Here is a 16,224-nt window from a genome sequence, read left to right on the forward strand (position 1 = left end):
TGGCCCTCCTGAACAGCCTCTCCCCATCTTTCCTGTAGGCCCCCTTGAGGTACTGGAAGACCGCTATAAGGTCACCCCGGAGCCTCCTCTTCTCCAGGCTGAACAGCCCCAACTCTTTCAGCCTGTCCTCATAGGAAAGGTGCTCCAGCCCTCTTATCATCTTCGTGGCCCTCCTCTGGACCCTCTCCAACTGGTCCATGTCCTTCTTATGTTGGGGACTCCAGAACTGGACGCAGTACTCCAAGTGAGGTCTCACGAGGGCAGAGTAGAGGGGGAGAATCACCTCCCTCGACCTGCTGGCCACGCTCCTCTTGATGCAGCCCAGGACGCGGTTGGCCTTCTGGGCCGCAAGAGCACATTGCCGGCTCATATTGAGCTTCTCGTCCACCAGTACTCCCAAGTCCTTCTCCTCAGGGCTGCTGTCGATCCATTCACCACCCAGTCTGTATTTATGCCTGGGATTGCCACGACCCAGATGTAGGACCTTGCATTTGGCCTGGTTAAACTTCATGAGGTTGGTACGGGCCCACCTCTCCAGCCTGTCGAGGTCCCTCTGGATGGCATCCCTCCCTTCCAGCGTGTCGACGGCACCACACAGCTTGGTGTCATCGGCGAACTTGCTGAGGGTTGCCCAAACATGCTGTGAACATCACCTAATGGATCATCACAGAGATCCTCTCTGATCAAGGCGACACTGCTTTTTGCAGATGGATCGATGAGATGATAAAAAAGCTTAGGAAAAACGTCTCCTCTGGATCCTAGGAAGCCAGGGTGAGATAACAGTATACCTTCAGAGTACTTAGCTCTTACTGCTGACTTTTAAGTGCTTGACTTTGCAGCCTGAACATGCTTTTCATACATGTCTGTGAATAAAATGTGGTTAAACCTCTGTCACAGATATCATTAGCAAAAGTGGTTATTTGCACCCCACTGGGTCAAGTGATCCATGTTTTTAATTGGATGCAAAGAGGAGGAAAACCAAGAGCAGCCATTCTGGTTTTCAAAGAGTACACTCACACCAGGAGAATGATGTGCTTTACTCACGTTACGGCTCCGGCGGTAGGAGTAGTCTTTGCACAAAGCATCAATCCACAGCACAGAAAGTGCAGCGAGGGTGTAGAGGGGACTTGTACTCCCTGGGGACCCCAGCTGGAGGAGGAGCACTGCAGCCCCTGGCACGCGGGTGGGAGACTCAATGCCCGCCCGCGGTTGCGGCTGCCTTCATGCTGCTCCCTCTCCAATCTCCCAACCTGGTACAGCTGGGACATGGAGGACGTGCTGGTGTGTCACGTCCTCCCAGGGAGCTCTTGGGACAGGGTCAGACGCACCACGTTCCCCACAGATGCTGTGGCAGCAGTGAGCCCTGAAGAGACCCAACAAGGGGGCTTTTATGGTGCCCTCCAGCCGAGAGGAAGGTGACCGAACGCTGTGATTTTATACCTCAAAATAATGAGCGACTTTTGAGGATATAGTGCCTGAGGGAATTTTTTCCATGGTAGCTCCAGTAATTCAGTGTGAGAGGCCTCACCAGACGGGCAGAGTGCCAGTCACTCGCCCCTGGCAAGAGACAGTCTGTCTTGTACAAGCAGATCAATGTTTTGCTGCCAGTTCACACAGGTGGATATTCTCAAAGACAGGGACGAGTTAGGTGCCCGGCTCCCTTTGGCTTCAGAGTGATTGCAGAGGAGATTTAATGCCACGTAATAAAATTCACTGTGGGAGCGATGGTTGTCCGTGGCCAGCCTCCAAATGGGAAGTATTCACAGCCGCCTTCATTTCCAAGCGTGCTACAGTCTAGACACACAAAAGCAGCAGCATACTAACAAAAAACTGGCAAAAAATTAGTGTTCTGCACCGAAAACTTGTGAAGTGGCTGGGGGACGCTGACAGCAGTGGGCCAGTAAGCATTGTTCACAGCTCTCTGCAAGGCCCGTTTCTTCTTCGTCACCAATGCCTCTTCCTCCTGCTGCTCGGCAGTCTGCTAGCCGAAAGCACCGAGATAATTAATGAAGATTCGTTTTTAAAGGATTTTGTGACACTTGAAGACATGTCTCAATTAGGCATTTGAGGTTCTTTTATTAAAACACTTATTTGTCAGTTAAATGCCAGCTATTCATTCCCAGGCATTTACTCGGTTTTGGCAGGAGGAATTTTTTAGGAATGTATCAATTAATTCGGGTTTTTCTTGTCTTAAGCAGAATAACAACCCGGTGTAGGCTGTGCTTTGGATTCTGCTCCCATCTATAAGAGATGTCTGCAGACTTTCACAGCTTAGACTTTCTGGGCTTGGGAACAACGTCAGCATGTCAGTTCTGGGTCAGCATTTCTCGTGGGGTTACCGAGCACGTTGCTAGAGTTCCACAGGTTTGTATGATGTGAAGGCTCTGGACATCTAACCAAAAGACAGTTACTAACAAACGTGTTCCTTGTTTTATTGCAGGCTCTCACGTGAGCTCCCTGACAGAATCGACAAGTAAGAGCTCTGTGCACACGGGTGAAAAGGGCTGCCGTGGGGTGGGAAGGGGCAGCCTGAGGAAAGGAAACGTTCAGGGAACAAGGAGGCTCTGGGGGAAGAATGAACCTGAAGTGGAGTACATAGAAGCAGAGGAATGATGCTCAACTAGTAGCAATGAGTAACCTTGCTGTGATTTCAGCTGAATGCCGTGTTGGACTAGCAGAAACTGAAAAGAAAACAGGGTGGGAGCACAAAAAAAAAATCAAGCCTGACATATTGCTTGATGCAATGGGAAATTGATATAAATAGAGTGTTTTACCAAGGCCCTTGTTCTTCTCTATGGCACTCTTTCCTCGTTCTGAGGTTAGAAGCAGCAGGCCCCAGAGTAAGGCAAGAGTTTCCTGTGCTAGTGAACCTGTATTGTCCCATTTTCATTTCTCTGGGGTTATCAGGCAACATGTTGTCTCTTCTGTACTGGTCCCTGCAGTTCTTGCTGATAACAAAAGTTTGTCCCTCTTGTTTCCGTGATGGATGTATTACTCAAATTGTTATTCTGATCCCAGATCATTCCATAGCTGGAAAATGTCTTACAGATTCATTTTCCTGATACGGAGAAATCAGACATGATGGGCTGGCTTGTGAGAAACTTCAATGAATGAAGTGGATAACTGAGTTTAATTCCTTAATCTATTTTATTCATTCAGTAGTGCTTCTTTTTAGCTACCATATTTCTCATTCATGGTCTCAAGTAGTTAAAATGTTAACCTATGGATTTCTCTTTCCTGCATTATTCATATCCTGGTGATTTAATAGAGAATTAGGAAAAAAAAACACAAAACAGTGAATGTGGATCCTCAGGTTTTTTTCCTGAGGAGATGCTGCACAAATGCAAGGATACACATTTATGTTTTTTGGAGTAATTTGTTGCTGTTGACATTTTCAGTCAGTATCCAGGATAACTCATTGCTGTGATAATTGCCTGCTTGCCCTGTATATCATGCACTATATCAGGTAAGGTAGTGAAAAGGGCAGCAGAATTTCCCTGGGAAATCTAAAGCAATCACATGGAACTACAAATTCCTAAGAATTATTTCAGTCACTTGATGATGGCTCACAGTTTCCATCCTTACATTATCACCCCTCAGCAGACAGGCACCACGGAGAGAGAACTTCTGCTTTAAAGAAACACGGTGATTTTTCAGAGATAAGGGTCTCAGACAACGATTGTTTCCTACATTACAGCATCAAAATGTGTCAGCTGTGGCTGTATTGTTTAGGCACCACACAAGCACATAGTAAGCGATCATTTTTCCTCAGGAGGCTTTGATCTCTGGCCAGACAAATAAAAGCATGGGGAGGGGGAAGGAGAGAAAAAAAAAAAAAGGAAAGGAAACATAGAAGCTAAACAGTCTGCCCAAAATTCACACAGCTCTGCAACAGCAGAACAAAAATGAAAACACAGTGCTCTCAGATCTTTCCCTTTGCACTACCATTCAATCCACTTAAATTTTTAAGTAGGACTATGTGGCTCCTAGTTACCTGGAAAATCCAGTTTACTGGCATATCCAGCAAATGTGAGGAGAAACTGGCCCCTGGCTGTTGCCTCCTTTACTCCTCTGGTATCAGGAGTCAATGTACTCTTACATAACTGAACAGACCAGTATGTTGTGAGAATGGGAATACGGGCAAAAGGAGAATAGTGGAGAAAAAACAATCACCAAAATATTTATCAATAGTGGGCCTGAGTTTTTAAAATCAGTGCAGCAAGGAACCCTTACACAGTTGGGACAAAAAAAAACTTGTTTGTTACTCTAATTCAGCAAACTAGAATTACATGTACTGCCTATAGAAAAAAATAAAAAATCCATCTATAAAAAAAGATCACTCTCACATTCAGAGACTTAGCAGAACAAAATTGTATTCTAGCCCTCAGAGGGGCCCTGGCAAATTTGTTTTAATGACCCAGCTAACTTTGTAGTTTCTACCCATCAAGTTAAGCCCTCTTCTGTGCATCCCTACAGGTGGATGGGGCATGAATGGGTACCTGGGCAATGGATCAGAGCCTGCAACAGAGCATCAGTGTCTGCTACCATGTTCTCACTACTTGTATACAGAGCTATACTCTCTACTAGACCCTCTGCTTAGCAGACTGCCCTCCCTGGGTGCCATTGCTTGAGAGCCATTTCTGATATTTAAGTGGGAAATGCTCAGCCTTGCATTGCAACTTCGACACTAGGCATCGAGCTATCCATTTGTCCAGCTGGTTGGCTTCAGTGGCAGTAAGCACACGTCTACTCAAGCCCTGGTCCAATATGGAATACAACCCTGTGTGCTGCAAAAGTAACCAGGGAAGCACCTATGTTGCTTTTTCTTTTTTCTCTCTCAAAGTTCAGTGGTTTAACAGAGACTGTATGCAACAAGGTAATAAATATCTTGGGTTGTTGATACCTGACTCAAATTCAGATTAGCACCTGAAGGTAGAAATGCATTCCTTTCAACCCTGCCCAGAGGCTCCCAACAATCATTGCTGTTCCCACATGTGGCAGAGAGACCACACACATCCCTTTGTAACACTTAACTCTCTAGAAAATCACTAGCTGCTAATATTGCACCTCTTCAGACTTCTTCGTCTACTATTAGCACTATTTTAATTAGCAGTGAAAAACGTTGGTCTTTCTTCTTTTGGAGACAGGTCTAATTTTCACTCTTTTGCTTGTTTATTTGCTTGTCAAGAGATCTCTTCTAATGTTGAACAGTACATTGATCTCCTAAAAGTGAAAAAGTTTGTAGCTCATAACCTGTAAGTGAACAAGCAGATGATCCTAGGGAAGACCTTGCACCCACACAAAGTGTGTGTTTCTTCTAGGTCACACTAGACAACATTTCCACCCCTCTTGCCAATTTACTTGGGTATTACTGGGAAAAATTATAGCTGTGGATCACCAAATGGCTCCAGAACTGGAGACACAGAAGTTGTTTTGGGAGGGTAAATTTTCAGGAGTGGTTGGGGAATTCTGGCAATTACACGTTAACCTGAAAGGCAATATTTCTTTTGCAAATCTAGATTTTGGCAGTTTTGGAAACAAGAAGGAGCTAGAGAGTGCTATCCACTATTCTAGTGAGTATTCATGCTTTATTGTCCAGCTTTTGAGTTTTCAGTTGGTCAGTTTGGCTTTCGGTGAGTGATAGGAGTAGCAGAGAAATTAAACTGGCAGCTTTATTTCTAGCCTTACCAGACGTAGACCGTATTACAAACTCAATTTAACTGCCTGTTATAAAACTCCTCTCAGAGAGAAACAGAGCTTAACAAGTTGACACCACTCTTATTGGAGAACAGCACAATTATTCCCAAGGACTGAAGTCAAAGTGATAAAACCGAAAAAAAAACAAGTGAACAGAGTCATCCCCTGTGGGAGAATGCACAAGAAAACATACAAAAATGTTGTTCATATACTGTTATGAGTACGTATTATATGAATATATTACATGAATTTATTGTTCATATTGTCATGGGAGAGGACTGGGAGGGGTTCTGCAAACGCTTCAAGCACTTGATATTTGCGTGATGCATGTTACTTAATCTTTTATTTTAATATTATGCATCTCCAGGACAAGAGCGTTGCTGCAGATCTCCTATTTCCTACCCAAAGTACTGGCTTAGTAAAATATGTTTCTTGTTTTTCCGCTGTAAACTTGTCTCCGGGTTCTCCCCCTAGTTCCATAGATGCACACGCATATCTATATGAATATTAATTGCATCAAGGGCCATCAATGATGCCATTTCTAAATATTGGGTGGGCATGACAACTGGTTCTGAGGAAGGCTGCGGGAATTTAACTGTGGCAACTCACTGACAGAAGAAAGATAAATGGGGAGAAACTGAGCTTATATATTTCCCCAGGAAAGCTTTTCTTCGTTACATAATTCTTTTCTTTTTGCTTCTTGGCTGGGAAACACCTGTCAGGAAATGGCAGATGGTGGGAAATAATAAAAGGAAAGAAATGTCCTCATTTAAAAAGGAGATCTTGCGTTTTCTATCCCTGGTTGTAAGTGCTGTGGGGAACGTTACTGAATTATGTAACTCCTTGGTGTCTTTCTGGGCATACAATGTTAAAAGAGAAATAATTGCTTCGGTTGCTGAATTTCAGATGAGTCTTGTTTGCAAAAAAAAGAGAGGAAAAAAAATTGTGTGTATCAAAAATTTATTCCTGAAACATTTATTCCATCAACACTGGCCCCCAAACTGACACTATGTTCTCTCTCTTTTGCAGGCGTTATCTTGCCGATTGTCATCACCTTGATAGTCATTACCCTTTCTGTCTTCTCACTGGTGGCTTTGTACAGAATGTGCCAGAAGAAAACTCCAGGTATTTGGTTTGCTTTCTCTGTGGGGGAAAAAGATCCATGTGCTTTTTATTATTAAAAGATCTCTGGGGTCTTTTTAGATTACCTTAACTATAGATGTTGCAGTAGTCTGATAGGAAAGCTTCTTGTATTTCAAAGTATTTTGCCTGAAGTAGGAAAGTAACATTTTGTTTACAAAATTAGTAAGGAGAACAGAGGGAGCAAAAACGTCTCTGATTTTTGGAGAATATATTATGCCATAAAGCTTTTTGTTCACACTTTTGCAGCTACAAAGAGCTAACAAACAGCTGTGCTAACGCAATCAGTCAATCAGGTAGAAAAAGACAGTGAAAACTAAGTTTGGAGATATTTTTTAACAAACTATATTTATTTTATCTCTGTTTTAGATACAGGCAAAGAAATATCAATACTTTCTTTCAGGAAATACCTGGTATACACACACACATATATAGAAGTAAAATTTTCCAGTTACAGTATAATGCACATAAGCACAAAATCCCTTAGCAAACAGTATTTTCAGAAACAGTTATTTTGACAGATCAGCTAAAGCCATTATCTGTCTCACTGCTGTCTGTCAAATACTTAAGATAATGGGAGGTGTTGTTAAATGCTATTTGCCAAGTGTTTCAGAGAGTTGCCCGAGTGGGCCACAGGCAAACGTAATTCTTCATTAAGTGAAAACCCAGATCTGAATCCAGACTGTGGTTTTTCTCTCCCTGCAAGCTGGCGTGGATTGGGAGAGACCTGTGCAGAGCTTCAACTGTGAAATCACCAGGCCTTCGAAATATAAAATCACAACAGGGTGTTGAAGCTGTAGACTAAGGCAAACTGTGTGTCGCAACCAATTTAGCCAACGACATGGAAAACCAGACCCAGATAAACAGAGGAAAGTGTGATCCTTGCTTAGAAAATTACTGAATATTGGGAGTCAAGACGTAAAGATACGAGGCGAAGAACATTTCCTTGCCAGCCTCCCCCATGCACAAATGCCAGCAGGCACAATACTAGAAAATTCACTCGGAAGCTGGAGTAGATCAATACCTGCGGTGCTTCCTGCAGGATTTGTTCAGGTCTATCCAGTTTGCATCCCCTGTGGATGGAGAGCCCTGTGCCCAGTGCCATGGGGCTAGAATTGGCTCCATGGCTCAAATATAACTCCTCAACCCCATCCATCTGCCTGTACTTGCACATAAAAATAAAATATGTTTGATATGATTCATTTTGGGGAGAAACCCGTTCGTTATCAGTGGGGATGACAGACTCTGTTCTCACATGTCGTGCCAGGTTAAACCCCTCAGAGCATACAGTCTGGCAGCTTGTTCCCTCACTCCCTTCACCCCGTATCATTTAGCTCAGTTGTTATGTACTCAAGAACTGTTGCATGCTCGCCTCCTCTGTGCCAGCTACCCAGGGATTTGGGAGCTGAGGGGAAAAATGCGCTTCTGTTGTGCTCTTGTGCAAGTCGCATATCATTCTCCCTAGTTTCCAGAAGTATCAGTTCGAGCAGTACCAGTTCACTTGCATAGATGACATGGTTATCTTTTGGGAAGACACTAGAAAAGTACCAACTACCACTCAACCTGGTTGATTGTGTTAATGTACGTAATGCAATACTGCAAAATCACAAGTAAGCCCTCTGCCAGCAACTGCAATAGCTGTGTCTAAATGTTTACTTAATGGAGTTCCAGCACTCAAAATGATTCTAACTTTGTTCTTTCTTCCAGAGAGACAAGAGAACAGCACTGAACAGTATGTTGAATCCTGTCTTTTCGTTGCTTTGAGTTCTATCATGTGGCATTTGTGAATGCAGTAGATTCTGCACGAGATTTTCTTTGATCTTTGTCTATTTAAACATAATAAGCTGTTGCCATCCCAAAGAGAAATATTCTGTTGCAAGTGATGCACTTGCAGTTATTGTACACCTGTATGCATGATAAGCATCTGTTCCAGCGTGGATAGAAATGTGATGGCTCTCAACTGTTTTGCAGGGAATCCTTTTGAAATGGGTAAACTGCTTATGCTATGCCACAGGACCAAATGGCCTAGTCTTTTTTATCTTTTTTTTTCAATTTTTGCCCCATTGATCATTTTTTCCCCCTCCATCCTTTCCCATCCTCTTTATTTTGTTTGTTTTCTCTCTTTTTAATGTTTTATTTATTCTAGATTATTTTTCTCTTTCTTTTTCTCATGTTCCCCATTATTTAATTTTCCTGTGTCCCATCTTCTCACCACTAGTCCATTTGCAGAGGCTCAGTTAAAACAGCATTGGCAGAAAGGGTTTAAGAACAGTAAAACCAAGAAAGATCCATTAGGAGATACATACTAGAGGCCATTGAGTCTCACAGTGGCCTCTATGTTTTGCACAACCAAAACCAACATTAGGGCTGCTGATTTGCTTGGTAGCCCTGACTCCTTGGACATCTAAAGTGTCCTTCCTCTAGTTCAACATGGCTAAAAGCCTTGTATTGACAAAGAAAAAAGATGACTCCCTCCTTTCCCCAAGATGTGCTACTTCTGTGCAGCACTAGACTCATGCAACTTCATTTCTCACATATTTTAAGAGAAAAGTGTTTTCAGAGATATTGGTATATGGTGTTTTCTACCACTGAGACTAACACACGATCACATGCAAAGCCCATTTCAAGCCTGCCAGTGTAGACTGGCAAAGGTGCTGCCTCCTCAAGATCATAATCTTAGAGTTTTGTTTGACTGACCAACATGCATGCTGAGCTTCATGCTGACTGTCTGCCTAAATGTTTTCTGACTTCAACAGGGCCCAATCAGATAAAGAAGGAGTGAAACTTCTTTCTGTGAAGACAACTTCTCCTGAGACTGGTGAGTGTTTCCTCTGTGTGCATGTCTGTCTCTCTGAGCCCAGAGAGGAGCAGTTTTAGGATGTCATTTCCAATAGTAAAACCATCTTCAGCTCCTGTCAGGTCAAAGTCACTGCAAACAATTCCTCTACTGTGCAAATTCCCAGACTGGGACCCTGTAGAGCTGCAGTGCAGCTGCACTGTGTGTGGTATCGGTATTTGGAAGTGAGAGGTATGACTGGTTTAGGGAAAATCATTTTTTAACATTATTGATGGTAAGTGATCTACAGCTAGGCATGTTCAGGAGTAACTGCGAACATGGTATTTTCAGCTAGCCCTGGCTATACAAGGAAGTTTGAGGACTGGTCATATTCCAGGGGCCAAAAGGTTTGGGAGTCAGTGCTGTGCGTAAACAGGGCTCTGCTGGAGTTGGTGTTGGCAGTGTTCAGTTAGTCCTGTAGCCAACCACCCTTTGCATTCAAAATTCTACTCTCATTGCAAATTCCTTTATGCTGTGCTTCATTGATCCAGCTTCTCACAAAATATGTGTGTAATAAAACCTAAAGGAACAGACATTATAGACATCATGCACAAAAAAAAGACAAAATCTCATCAATATAAGCTGAGATGAATGCAGTTATAGTTTCTGCAAAGAATAGAGTAGCACCAAATGAGACTGAGGCAGAACAAAATTCTGACTAATCTGATTTCCAGATATTCAACAAAATAATGAAACCTCTCCTGGTGAAACTTACCCCCTTCATCCATTGAAGTTTGCTTCCTCAGCTGTGTAGGTCCTATCTTTTCTCCCGCCTCATCTGCAGAAGTTCTCCAGGAAAAATAGTCTCTTACTTTATGCTTTTCTAGGTATAAAACCTTTTTCTTTTTAAGATTTCTGACCATCTGTTTCCCCTACTGACATTTCAAAGGTTGCTCTGCTCTCCCCTTTCCTCTAAATTCTCGAGAAGTCCTCTGAAACACAGCGCTTGATCTGAACTATCTTCCACTTGCACTTTGCAGCCTTCTCTGAAATTCCCAAAAGGTTTTGCACAGTCCAAAAGACCTACAGGGCAGCTCTGGCAGCCGTTGCAGCAAACGGGAGTCGTGTAAGGTCCCTGCAGCCTCGCAGGCACACAGCAGCATGCTGCTGAGCAAATGCAAACTCCACTCTGGCACTAAGCGACTGCACTTCAGACATTTGTGATTTGGGAATTTTTTTCTTTTTTTTTTTTTTAGTATATGTCTTTGGGAATAGACTTTTAGCTTCATTTTAAGGAGTATGGAGTTGTGTGTATGTTTACATTTAAAACCACAGGGTTTTTTTTCAAAGAATTAAGTCAGAAACTGGAACTCGTAGCCATTTTTTGATTGATTCTGCCCTCATACTGGCTTCGACAATAAAGTAACCACATTGGCAGCAGCAGAATTGTTTGTGTTTTACACCAGGGTAAATGAGAAAAGACTCAGGCTCACTGTTTTTTTCACAACATAAGGTCTGGTGCCTGTTAATCAACTACTGGTTCACCAAGTGTCTGAATTTCTTCCATCCAGAGGATGCTTGATATTCTTTTTTACTGAAGTATGATGTACGCGTGCTATAATTGGAAGGTATGAGTCATAACCACTTAGAAGACAAGATTCTTGCCCTCTTCTCATTAATACAATTCATATTTAAACTAGACACCATTTTGTCTTGAATTCTTACATCTTTATATGTTTCAAAATTAAACATGCTTTCACAGAAATGCAAGTCCAGTTTTTCCCCAGTTTTTTAGAGACACTTTAGCTCTTAAATTAGAAACACTCTGAAAGAAGGGCCTGGTTTTTTACAGAAATATTTGTCACTCATACAGGTATTTTTGACTGTGTTAGGATGTCTGCCCATGTGAATAAGGGTTACTCACTTCATTAAAAGCTTGGACATAAAGGCAAGTGTTTCTTACGGTACAGGCAGAAACTTGAGAAATGTCTGACTCGTGGTCCCTCTTACAACTACCAAAAACAATTGCAACTGTGTAGAACTTCTTTGCATGTGTTCTTTCTCCTTTTCAGACACATAAAATTCAGCTCAATTAAAAGGTGAATCATTGTCCAACCATTTAGAAAGTGTGCGTTATAGCTGCCTCTGTACACACCAACCAAGCTACAAAAGATTTTGACTGAAACTAGAAAGTTCTTACAAGCAGCCTTAAGTTTAGAGATAGACCTACATCATCCTCACTATCAATAGGCTGCTCAGCTGCCTGAGGTCAAAACAAAGTTCTGCTTTGATGTGTATTCAGTTTAAGCTTAATTATAAGTATGCTTTATGATGTTGGGGTTTTTTAACTTTTATTATTCCAAACAGAAGATTTTGAGATTGTGCAGTTGTTCCAAAAATGTGTAAAAACCCTATATACAAAGCAAATAAGGATACAATCTACAAACTGCTCAAGCAGGCAACCTAGAAAAACCCTATGTCAGTGTTGTGCATGATACATCTTGATCAAGTGTTATGGTGAGTTTAATCTTACCTTATTTTATCTATCTAAAACCTAAGCTGGCTGCACATAGTCAGTTGAAAGAGATACATGTGTCCAGAGGGCTATTTATCCCATCTGTCTTGGACATGAATCTTGAACTGGAATGAGCTGACCTATGGAGGTCCATTGACTAGAGAAGGAGCCTATTTTAGGACTTCCAAAATTAGGTTCTGACCATAAATTAAAAGAAAATATACTCCTTTTTCAGTAGGATAGCTGAATTAGATTTGATCAGGAATATTATTTCAAATACCTACAGTTAATGTGAAAGAATACAGGAAAAGAACAGTCTTCAATTAAGCCTGGACTGAAGTAATGTTCTTTAATTGAGCAATGTCGTCAGGAACATTAGGTAAAACTGAGCTTTAATATTCTCATTTTTTAAAACTCTTATTAGAAAGATGGAGTCACTGATGGCTCATGAGCTCTAAGGAATTACTGGTTGAGAATTGATGTAAAGTAAAGAGCCAAACAGACAAAACTAAACAGTTTGAATTTTTCACACACATTTGCCAGTGAACTGCAACAGGTGATGCAAGATAAGTGCCTGTGCATGCTTCTTATGTGAAAACTCGACTTGGATAAAAGTGCTCATGATAGCGAATAGTCTCAAGAGTTTTACACTAATGTGTAAATACAGGATTTGCTACAGCCAGTCTGTGTTGACTATACAGGCAAATTTAGGGTGGCTGTTCCCGGGGATGATAAACGGTCTTCTACAATACAGAGCTCTAGAAAATCTACCTGCAAAAATATTTCTTATTTGGGATTCAGTACAGCCCACAGAACTGCATGTTTGGCTTGTCAGTGGTAAATTTGTTTCCCAAAAATATAAGATGGAGGGTTTTACTTGGTGACTAAGAGATCAATACCATCATCCATGATGTTAATGATAAAGTGTTCCCTATCTTGAAAATGTACTTAACTTTTGCAGTAAGGGTTCTTCTTCACTGATAACCAGCGAAGGTATTGATCACCTTTTAGGACTCATAAAAAATGTTGAGGGATGGAAATTCCTCAGTAACAGAAAGGTTGAGGAATAGAAATTGGAGAAAGGCTACTCCATACAGATGAATGATGGGTGATACCTGAGTAATGACCTGACAATTTTCTTTTATGGCAGTTGCCTGGACTACCCATTCTAGAGCAGGTAAAATGTATGAAGGGCCTTTATAGCAGCAGCACAGCAGTTCAATATTCAATATAAAGTCTCACAGGAATGTGGAGGGTGACATAATGTTTCAGAGCTGTTAGGTGTAATCCTGGCACGTAAGCATAAGCTGATTGATTATTGCATGTTTTCTAACCAGTGTGTGCTCTTTTGAGATGATAGGGTAGGATATGACTTACTTGGCTTCTAGGGGATATTGTCTGTTCTGCATTGAATTTGCTGGGAGGATATTAAATGTGTCAAAGCTGATGTGGCTCAGATCTTGGTGAGGCATCTGGAATGGAAGGTGGCTGGAGAAGAGTCCATAGTACATGTCTGCTTCCCAAGACACCCACTGTGAACACAAATGAAAATTCAAGTGTTGCTATGAAACAAAGCTGGGAAAATGTACCAGGCAAACATGGATATTTGAGAAGACATCCGACCTGTCACATGTGAAACACCCTTAAGTTATTGTAATCATATTCAAGAAAGGGATCAGTCAGTCTCTAGAGACGCTCTCAGACAGGAGTGCAGTACAAAATAGCATGAACTGAGGATGTAGAACAACCAGCATTCCCCATATGCTCCGCATCTCTTCCAAAAGCTGCTATTGATTAACAATATTAACGACCTTAGAGCTGTTACCTGTGTCTTCAACTGGATGTACCTCCTGCCTGTAGATTTCATAACGTTTCTTGAGTGCATCCCTTGCACAGGATGAGCTACCTACCTTGAACATATGTGGGATTTCATGACATGGATTAATTGGACCTCATAACTTCATTCACTTTTGAGATAACCCTAGTTTGTGCTGCAGCATTCCTCTGGACTTCCTCAAAACCTTCTCTGTAAAGGCTTTGAAGATTCCTAGCCTTAGGTGTCAGAGGCTGATGACTCTACTATATGTAGTGACCAAGCACCAAAATCATCACAGAACCAAGAAAACAACCTTTGTTCTTATTCAGCACAAAATCTTGCCTCGGTCATTGGAATACACATGAAGTTCAGCACCTGAAGAGATGGTCCACTGTGGTGCTAGAGTTTGGATCTGGAAAGTCCTGTGGTCTTCTGAAATGATGTGCTTGAATGACAATATCTTCATCACTGCTTTCCATTATGGCATCCAATTATTATTACCCAGCTGGCTTGAATTGAATTGAATGTAATTAACTAATTAACTAAGGTTTAGACCCTGCCTACAAAAGGCGGGCCATTTCCTCCTGGCTGTGGAAGATGTAATGACACCCAGGCTGGTGAGCAACATTCCATGAATCTCCAAATGCCAAGACTGTGTAATTATTCTGCCTATGGCTATGGTAGAATGGGACAAATCTGGAGCTGGGGTAAAGGATTATTGCTCCTTGGTTTGTGTTGTGCTGAGCACATCTGAGCATGGACCATGGCATTTAATGAGGTGAGAAATCTTTTCTTTTTATCTCATGGTTCCCTAGCAGACCATGGGATTTCTCAACATGCGTTGATAGTTTCCTCTATCTCTCATTTTGTCTAGGATGCAGATGGATGCCTCTAGGAGCAGGTGAAGAAGCCGAGTCTCTAAGGTGAGGCATTGTCACAGAAAATTCCCTTCCCTCCTCCTCTCACTTGCAAGATAAGCAATGCAGGGCGGCGGAGAGCAATCAGCTGGCATGCTGCATGCTTGGAAGCGGTAAAAGTGGGTGTTCCTACTAACATGAGGATATCATATTGATTATTTCTTTTTCCTATCATGAGCTGTACTTTCAGCGTCTGTCTTTTTTCCCTGCAGGTAGAAAACCTTGAAGCTGCTTCATAGAAAAGGGTTCCCTCACAACAAATAAATAGGTCAACTACCTGCTTCCCTTTCAGCTACGTCTCTTTCTCATTTTCTGATGTTCTATTTTTTTTTAACCTTGTATTGTATAATGGCCTGAAGTTGTGTTTTCTTTCTTTGTAGAAACTGAAGAATAAACTTTCTCAGCTTTTTGCAGCTCATGGCTGGATTCTGTTTGTGTTTATTCGCACCACAAAGATCTGACTGCACGCACTTCCAGCTGAGACTTTTGGGCAAAACTGTAGTCAAAAACATTACAGAGCATATGCTTCTATATTTCTAATTCAGTTTGTGAGCTGTGCATATCTGCCAGAGTTTTTAAAGCGGTCTCCTACAATCAGAGACCGACAAGGGTTAGGTGATGTTTTTGTCTGCGGAGTGTTTGCTAACTTCCAGTCTGCGGCTTTCTGAGATGCTCCTCTGTTGGGGGAGCCACCTCCCCACCCTTCAGCAACAATCACCTTCCTATCCTTCACCTGAACATCTCCATACACGCCGTCTCTGCCGTGGGGAATTGCACAGAACCTTCTGTGCTGCCGACAGTGTCCAGGAGCAGTTTGCCGGGGCATGGGTGAGGTGTGTGGCAGGGGAGAGCTGCAGCGCATCGCGGGTGCTGGACCCACTGGCCCACACCAAGTCCAACCAGTGCATCCAGGTGCTGGGTCCTGCTCTATGCTGTTCTCCAGCATCTCTAATGCACCCCTCTTTCTTTTAGTTCAGCATGGCAAAAATAGACGTTTAGATTCCTGTGTCTGCAGAGATAGTTTTATATTTTTATAAAAGATAGGTTTCTGCAATCGTATTTTATGCAAAACTTGCCTTAATTTTTTGCTCCAAACCAGATTGCCACTTACGAGCAATTTCTCAGCAGCAGATATTACCGTGAAATAACTCATTTTTTCTTACAGACAATGTAATCTGAGATGAAGTACAATCTATCTTTTACGTCAAAGACTATTTTTTATAACCTTTTTCTTCCAGTTTTCCCAACAATGCCAAAGAGGGCTTTGCCCAGGTCAAAGACTTTCTGTGCTCATAGTGATATGACCTGTTAAGTCTCTTTTATATCGTTATGTTCTGCAGTGTATGTGTATTCCAAATAATAT

The 16,224-nt window shown here is 42.1% G+C and overlaps 1 protein-coding gene across 1 annotated transcript in view; it reads left to right on the forward strand.

Moving 5' to 3' along the window:
- Nucleotides 1–15,255, forward strand: part of EMCN (endomucin) — a 31,364-nt gene extending 16,109 nt beyond the window's left edge. The window contains exons 5-11 of the mRNA XM_086612514.1: nt 2,441–2,484; nt 4,518–4,528; nt 5,530–5,573; nt 6,727–6,822; nt 8,545–8,569; nt 9,594–9,655; nt 15,242–15,255. Coding sequence (XP_086468640.1) covers nt 2,441–2,484; nt 4,518–4,528; nt 5,530–5,573; nt 6,727–6,822; nt 8,545–8,569; nt 9,594–9,655; nt 15,242–15,255 — 296 coding nt within the window. The remainder of the gene's footprint in view (nt 1–2,440; nt 2,485–4,517; nt 4,529–5,529; nt 5,574–6,726; nt 6,823–8,544; nt 8,570–9,593; nt 9,656–15,241) is intronic.
- The last annotated feature ends 969 nt before the right edge of the window (nt 15,256–16,224 follow it).

The sequence above is a fragment of the Tauraco erythrolophus genome, chromosome 5 (genome assembly GCF_009769465.1).
Source record: "Tauraco erythrolophus isolate bTauEry1 chromosome 5, bTauEry1.pri, whole genome shotgun sequence".
Lineage (NCBI taxonomy): Eukaryota > Metazoa > Chordata > Aves > Musophagiformes > Musophagidae > Tauraco > Tauraco erythrolophus.